We start from the raw sequence: 8,197 nt of genomic DNA on the forward strand, positions 1-8,197 counted from the left end.
GGATCATAAAAAATATTAACTTTCTCACTTTGAAGTACTGTAACATAAAAATTATCAACTTGGAACATTGAAATTAGTGTATTTATCAAAAGTAGTTTACCCATAATTTTGAAGCAAAAAATGAAACACCTCCAATCACTGTAGTAAGTGCTTTTATTATTTTCATAAAGTTAATTTCAATATTATCCTTTAATTTTTGTTGTCATATTCAATACATCTTTTAAACATAGGTGGCTTTGTCAATAGTTGTCTGGAATTACAAAATTACCACATTTGAGGGTTGAAACACTACAATGTTTGTGTCACAGAAGTGATCGGATGTTAATAATGTAGGTAGGTTATAAAAAAAGCATTACTTTAAATGCAATGCAACTTGTTCTGGGGACGGCCACTTATTAGCAAGAAACTCGGAATGTAGGTATATACGAAACTAGGTTGAGTAAAACCATTAGCTGTTTTAGGCAAAAAACTAACATTTCTAAACGATTATTTAGATTACGAAATTAATCATAAAAAAATATTTTTTTAACATGTATTTATTTTTTAAAGTGATGATTGCATTGGCGGTCATTATCGCTTTGGACTTACAACGTTGTTCTGGTCTGAAACAAGAGGGAACTCGGAATTAGAAGATGGGATCAGTTGTACAGTAGTTTTAAAAAGAGGTCTCAAATTAGAATAATCTCAAATTGGATGGTGAGCTACAGCTATTTAACATTAGCTAAAAAAAGGCTGCAATCGTGTCAATTTTATGGGGATTCCAGTCTGTATTGCAGCATAATTCTCCAGCAAATTTTTCCTTTTTAGTGTTTTTTTCGGGTTCTGTGTGAATTTATATTTGAATCAATTATCTTTACAATCAAAGTTCACTGATAACAAAATTTATCTTTCCCGATGCATTTTTTTTTTCGTGTTGTAAAGATGACTAACAACAATCAATTTTCTAACATGCTTCAAAAAAGAATAACAATAAAGCAGAAAAAAGAATAACATTGTGAAGTTAGCTTGACTATACTTAGCAGTATTCAGTTGAATAATTTAGAGTTTCTGGGATTCTTTATGATCTATGTATGATCTATGTGAGCAAATTAACTGTTACACATGTATTGATTTTTGGTACAAATTGCGATTTCTATATGTTTTATTGAGAGAAGAATGTTGCAAGTTAGTTAACTGCTGGAACTACTGTGTGTGCACTAAAGCATGGAGATTTAAATCTGTTATTATTGGTGTTTTTGATGCAAAAAAAAAAAATAAAAATAACAAAATGAGAAAAGAAATAAAGGTGGGAAAATCCCCACGAAAGAGAAAAATATATTAAAAATTTCATATTAAAATTACAATTACATGAACATTTACATTCAATTATATTCGCAAAAGAAATTCACAAAACATTCAAAAAGAAATTCAACAATCAAGAAGTTTAAAATCATACAAGGAAATCTACAAATTTAGTTTTTATATATTTTATTAACATTTAAATATATTTATGAATTTATTACTAAACTTTTTATATTAAACTATACTACTATGCAAATAATAAGAAACATGTGTCTGGTTCTTTTCCATCAAGCTCCTGGTAAAATACAGGTTACAGCTTACTGAAACATTTTTGTTCATGAGTAAACCATGGCTCTTTTGCACTATAAAGAATGCAGAACCCTCTCCGAAGAAGAGCAAGCCAACTGCAATATTTATTGCACTGCATCGGGTCTGTTATTGCCAAGCGAAACAATTTTCATTACTTAACTAAAGACCCATTTTATAAGCATTAAATAAAAAGCTAATCAAATATTCATTATCAAAAAAATAACAGGAGAATATTTACCGAAAAAAAAAGTTATGCCTGAAAAATTATTATTAGGTAAAATAATAGTATGCGTCAATAATAATAATTTGCCTCAAAATAATAGTTAATAATAAGGTCAAATAATAGTTACGCCTCAAAAATTATTATTAGGTCAAATAATCATCAACTGACCAGTGACCATAAGATGGTCAGAAGGGTTGAATTCTTCTGGAATAATTGCATTCACAGTAGTCAGTGTTTCTTTAAAAATATTTTGCCACAAACAAAAAATTCCTATTAAGAAGACAACATTCAAAATAATTGCACATATGATTGGCAGACGATAGAATGGGCAACAAATATACAACCACCATTTTCTCCGTATATTCTTTTCACATTTGAAAAACAATTTGTTGAATAAATTATCACAATTGCTTGACATTGTCTTTAATATATGTAAACATTTTAAAATTGTATATAAACAGTTTAAAATTAGATAAAGGGTAAAAGCAGCAAGAACCATAAATTGTTTGAAAAGAGTCGCACTGCATTCTGAACAGTTGGGCAGCGGGCAGTTACGTTTGTTGCCTCCGTCAACACAGATTCCGCACCTGCAGGATCCGTGTGGCCCGCAGTCAAAGTAACATGAGCTGCCAGAGAAAGCATAGTATGAGGCTTTACCACTTTCAAACACTGAGCGGTATCGACTCTTTATCACTTTATTTACAAACATGGTCTTGTATTCACTGCCGAAGCCTGCGAGCTGTGAGCTCTTGATCGAAAAACAGCCGTCACTTACAAGTATACGGTCTGGTCGACTCTCAAATCCAGGCTTGGGCTGAAAGGTTAACAAAGAATGATGTCCATCTTCAATTCTACTTTCAAAGACTCCACCAGTTTACTAAAATAATCATTAGCTCCCTACAAAATATGACAAAACTACATTGCAAACATTTTTAGAAAACTCCTTTTTATGTTGTTTTAAAATTGCCTTTACTTTCAGAATTAGTACTTTTGTATATAAAATAAAGGGAGTGTACTAATTTAATATTAAAGATATAAGTTTTAAACTGACAATAACCTGTATTTTGAGCCAGTGGTGTACAATCCCCAGAAAAAAATTTACCCCCTCCCTGGTGCTGCACCTCCACCTTGCTGAGCAAAATAATTACACTCAAGGTAAAATTACACCTCGTATTTATTTGAGTATGCGTTGGTTGACATTTGTCAACGCAATTCTATGTACACTACATTAAAAAATATGCATGATGGATTAGTCTGTTTAGACTGCCATCAACAATCGGAAGACGGCAGGAGGTTGCCAAGCACTCACACAAATTGAAGATGCAATGGCGGATCCATGGGGCCTGAGGGGGTTAGTTGCCCCTCCAAAAGAAAAAAAAGATAAAAAAGAGTGGAGCACGGTACTCCAAAACATCTAATTTAAATCCCATGTAGCAGTGCCTATGTTCAAGCATTTCTAAACAAAAATCTGAAGCACCACCCCCACACTTCTACCACCATGGTGCTCGCACTTCGCATGGACCCCTACTAAATTTGTTTTTCCTGTACCAGCCCCTGAAATGTATTCGCCGCACAATGTGTGACTGGCTTAAGAAACAAATCTTACCATATTACTGAATGTGTAGCCTTGTTTTGCTGGATTAGCTTGCTTCCACACATCAACGTAAGATTGAACTTTCTCCAGTGAGGCATATTGCTGGAGGGAGATGTAACATTTATTGATGGATGAGATCTTGCCCTCCTGTAGGGCCAACATAGGCCATTCATAGTCATTGTAGGTGTTGAAATCGCCTAGTATTACAGAACATGCTGTTGTGTGATCTAGAATTTGTGAGATATAATTATCAGCACATGTTGGTACGAATGGTGGTAATGGCAGTATCGGGGGGGAGGTGTGGTGAAAAAGTCTCTATTAGACAAGCCAAGCCTACATCAGCCGTGAATTGTCGGACCAAACATGGAGAAAAGAATTCTCAAATTTTTGGGACACAATAAGATTTATTTTTTTTAAAACTTTAAACAGCCAAAAACTACTCCAGTTATTTAAAAAAAAAAAAACAAAAAAAAAAACATATTTATAGTGGTCCTTTCTTTTGATCCTTCTAGCATATCCTACAAGGTGATATTCAGGGGCCCTCCTTTCAAAATGAAATAATGTGATGCGAATATTAGCGAAGTCTCTTAATGAGGCTTTGGGAGTGCAGTTGATTTTATTCGTGAGAAAATGTCTTGCTGTCACAGGAATTAACCACTTAGCTTTTCAACTCCACTCTAGATATTAAGGGGCGTAGTTACCACTGAGTTGTGTTGTATTGACCAATTTTCAAACTAATATCTCTCAAGAAATAACACTCAAATCTGCAGTAAACACCAATTTAATTCTCGCATACCTTTAAGATGGTTTAAAATCTGCGCTACGTTACTGCACTGCTGCCTCCTGTCTGAGGATAGATGTACTACTGAGACGTTGAATGATTTACCCCCAGATAGGGAAACATTTGCATGTAACACAACACGCTTATTCTTATCAAGCCGAGAATCTTGAACTAAAGACTGAAGTGCATGATGGGTAATTGGAAGCCTACTGAGAATGCCCAAACCTGCAATAAGAGATGTACAGTATATTCTTTAAAAACATCACCTTACGTACAGTACATTCAAGAACATATTCATTTTCCTATGACATGAGTGTTCCAATATTAGAATAATATTTTACATTAAGTGGGTTTTAAAAAATTTGACAGATACAATGATTTATTTATTTTTTAAAGTAAAAATTTTCATTTTGTAGGTCTATGATTTAAACTAATGATTCTATAAATATATTTTTAAATAATTATTTATTCACAATTTTAACTATAATCTTCTACAGTATTAAGAGTTTGTTGAAGTACCAAACTTGTTTTTATAGTGTCTTAAGATCTTCTAAAAAACAACAACATGACCCTTGACGACCAAAAATATACCATTATAATGAGCTAAAAACACTTGAAAAATAGGGTTTCTGAAAGCTAAAAATAACAGTTTCTTGAGGTAAGCTAATGCAAAGTAACTGGTACTGGTACAGCATTTATAATGCGCCTCTTCTTTGCGGTTATAAAGCGCAGTTCCTTTCCCTGGTCATTGGGTCCACATGCTAAGTGTTGCTACTGGTAATCAGCGAAAATTTATTTAAAATACTTTCATTTCACAAGATTGTATTTATAGAATATTACTATTGTCTATTGTAGTTTACCACATAATTAACAGATAACTCAATATAGAAGGTTCCCGGATGCTAAAGTTACTAGGTCTTCTAGAAAACATCAACATGACCCTTGATAACCAAAAAACATACTACTGTATATATAGTGAGCTAAAATGTTTTCTACAGTGAAGCCCTGTAATTATACTTTCAGACTATCGCATTGCATTTGACAAAAACATGTGACATGCATTTAAATATGCTTATGATGACACCACATCATGACTATTTAGGGATATATAATGAGCTAAGTTTACCAATTATTTTTTGGACACCCCTATTAAGGGGACATTCCTATTAGGGTAACTTATTTGGCCGGTATAAAAGTTATACCTTTATGAAAATCAATTTCTGTTGAGCGTGTGCAATATTTTCCAATGTAAGAAATTCAAAAAAATAGAGAATAAAAAAAAAAAACCAACCTTCCATCTCCCAACCTGAGGGAGCACCATATTTTGGTGGTATGACTTCTTGAACTGATTGGTATAGCAACCACTTGTAACTAGGCAACAACTCCTGAAGTTCGTGCAGCTGAGACCAAGATGACCTTCGGTGGGATCGTACCTCTTGGAAAGCAGCAACGTCAAAACTGAATTGGCTAAGCTGAGAGAATAAGTTACAGAATCTTCAAAAAGATGAAGGTGGCAATTTTTTTTTTTCTTTGTTTTTTTTTTTTTGTTTTTTTTTCTTGTCAAGAACAGCAACAACAGATGGATGAGTCCCACCCCAGTCATGGGACTTGAGTACTCCAGCTGGGGCCAGATTCGAGTCTGATAAAAGCTGTAACAAGTGCTCAGGACCAAAGAATTTTCGGGAACGGAAAAGAAAACCAAGCTTATGATTCATTAATGAATCACAATAATAGAAAATTGAGGCACATCAAACGGTTTTACTAGAATTTTTAAAATTCTCAATCTCTTGTGATAGCAAGTATTCTGAAGAGAATATGAAGATTTTTTTTATTTACATAGAAATAATATTAAATTGATTTTTTTTTCTTAAAGATGAATTGTCTGTCATGAGCTAAAAATTTAATTCCATGTTTGAATTGATTAATTCGTATATTTACATAGAAGAGGTTGCCGTATCGATTGTGGCTTGGACTCCCACCCTTGAGGTCGGGGGTTCAAAACTCTTCCTGTACAAGTCGCTTGTGTCCTTGGGCAAGGCGCTTTATCTATGGTTGGTTTTTGCCACCCAGGAGTATAAGTGGGTACGTGGTAGGTTCAAACAAAACTATGCGCTGATTACAGCTACAACATTATGGAATTCCCCCATGGGTCCTGAGTGTCTGTTCCATGTGTGCTTGATCCAGTGACTAGGGGTAATAATGCTACAGATATAGCGCATAGAGGTCTCTACAATATGCGCTATAAGTCTCAACAATTATTATTATTATTATTATTATTATTATTATTATTATTATTATTATATTTAAGTTATCAAGTTACAATAAAAAAAATTTCCCCAGTCAATTACGGTAAATACTACCTTTTCTGTATTCTTTTGCACCTAAAATTGGCTGGTAATTAATTGATATTTGTATTAAAATCTCTATAAATCAACAAATTAGTTTTGATCTGTTTTCAAAATTATATTTTATCTTTTTCATTAAGCTACTGTACTAAAAAATTTATTGATTTTTTTTAATAGGTTTTTCTCCAACTTTTTTGGCAGACTACATTTTCAAAACTCAACTGAACTTTCAACTGTGCTGGCAGTCAGCTCTTTTTCACAATACCGTGACATTTACATATAGTCAGTATAAACTGAGTTGTAAATCACCATGGTAATACAATATATATCACCATACACATGCAAATGAGACATTTTCTATTTTTGTATAAGATTAATGTTCATCAACCTTTAGTAATAGTGTATGCATGAAAACACTGTAATAATGATTTTTAAATTCCATCAATATCTTTTACTAGTAGCTACGCTTTTCACTTTTTATCAGATCACAACAAAGAATAGTATAAACAATGATTGATTGATTGATTGTTCACAAGCACATCAGTCTTGAAAATCACAATCTTGACCTGAATGCAAATTTAAGAAACACCTTCATTCAGGATAATTTTAGCTTCAGGGCAAAAATAATTATCCCTTTTACCCCTTTTCTCATAAGCCAGGCAGTACCCTGCTCCATTTGCAATTCCTATCTTTGAAGATCTGCTGATTCAGGTACTCTAGCAAAACTCATATTCATATTTTTTAATTGGGTACGCTACTGTAGTATGTAAGGTGATACAGTTATAAATTTTCTATATCCACCTAGGATTATAAATAAATGGGTACCTGGTGAGAGGTGTCAAAAATGACAAATACACTGCATAAAGAATATTGTACAACCACCATTAAAAATAATTATGTACAAAGCTTGCTTCTCTGTATAGTTAGTAGGCATAAATGTACTGTAGTTATATATTTAGTCTGCAACATATCAAATTAATATTGCAATTATATATCACTCACCATTATCTTCATTATCATTCTCTTTATCATTATTCTATGGTATATTATCCACCATTAATTCATTTCTGCATTATTATATCCATCAATTATTATCAAATTTTATTTCCTTTTATTTTAACTTCATTTCAGACTCAATCGGTCCATATCAAACATAAAATTGTGAACAATAAATAATGTTTTTGTTATATTCAAATAATGCTTTGCCACTGATGATGAGTAAAAATAAAAACAGGTGTGTAATATAATAATAATATTGAAAATTTATAAAGAGCTAATATCCGTGAGAAAACGCTCATGGTGCACCCTCCACAAGAAAGTCAAAATATGACAGAAAACGGAAATTAATGACACCAGATACAATTTAAGAACCAGAAAAGGATACTGTATTACATGAGGCATACTTGGGTGGCCATGTATGCACAGATACTACATAAGATGGTATGCTGGTCTCCCTGCAGTAGTTTCCACCTTTAGCCTGGGCCTCAGGGTCTGCTACCGTGCGCTACCAAGCCAGTGACACTGACCCAGATAGGTGTAAACATGAAGAAATTAAGTCAAAAATGTCTCTTCAAATACTGCAAGATGTTTAGATTTGTTTTAAATTTATGTTAGGAAGGTGAGTCTTAGTTGTAATAGAACAGGGGTGGGCATAAAAATCGGTT

At 33.0% G+C, this 8,197-nt stretch overlaps 1 protein-coding gene across 3 annotated transcripts in view; it reads right to left on the reverse strand.

Annotated features, from left to right (window-relative positions):
- Positions 1 to 135: 135 nt before the first annotated feature.
- Positions 136 to 8,197, reverse strand: part of LOC117123130 — a 28,046-nt gene continuing 19,984 nt past the window's right edge. For 2 of the 3 annotated variants that reach the window (XM_033268979.1, XM_033268980.1), the window contains exons 3-6: positions 5,480 to 5,660; positions 4,204 to 4,413; positions 3,420 to 3,634; positions 136 to 2,627 (exon numbers count right to left, since the gene is read on the reverse strand). In XM_033268979.1, the coding sequence (XP_033124870.1) occupies positions 1,962 to 2,627; positions 3,420 to 3,634; positions 4,204 to 4,413; positions 5,480 to 5,660 (1,272 nt within the window). In that variant the 3' untranslated portion in view covers positions 136 to 1,961. Of the gene's footprint in view, positions 2,711 to 3,419; positions 3,635 to 4,203; positions 4,414 to 5,479; positions 5,661 to 8,197 lie in introns of all 3 variants that reach the window. The other variant, XM_033268981.1, reaches the window with a different exon arrangement.

This window comes from Anneissia japonica, unplaced genomic scaffold, assembly GCF_011630105.1.
Source record: "Anneissia japonica isolate Jap-2015-1 unplaced genomic scaffold, ASM1163010v1 scaffold5067_len495651_cov149, whole genome shotgun sequence".
Classification (NCBI taxonomy): Eukaryota; Metazoa; Echinodermata; class Crinoidea; order Comatulida; family Comatulidae; genus Anneissia; species Anneissia japonica.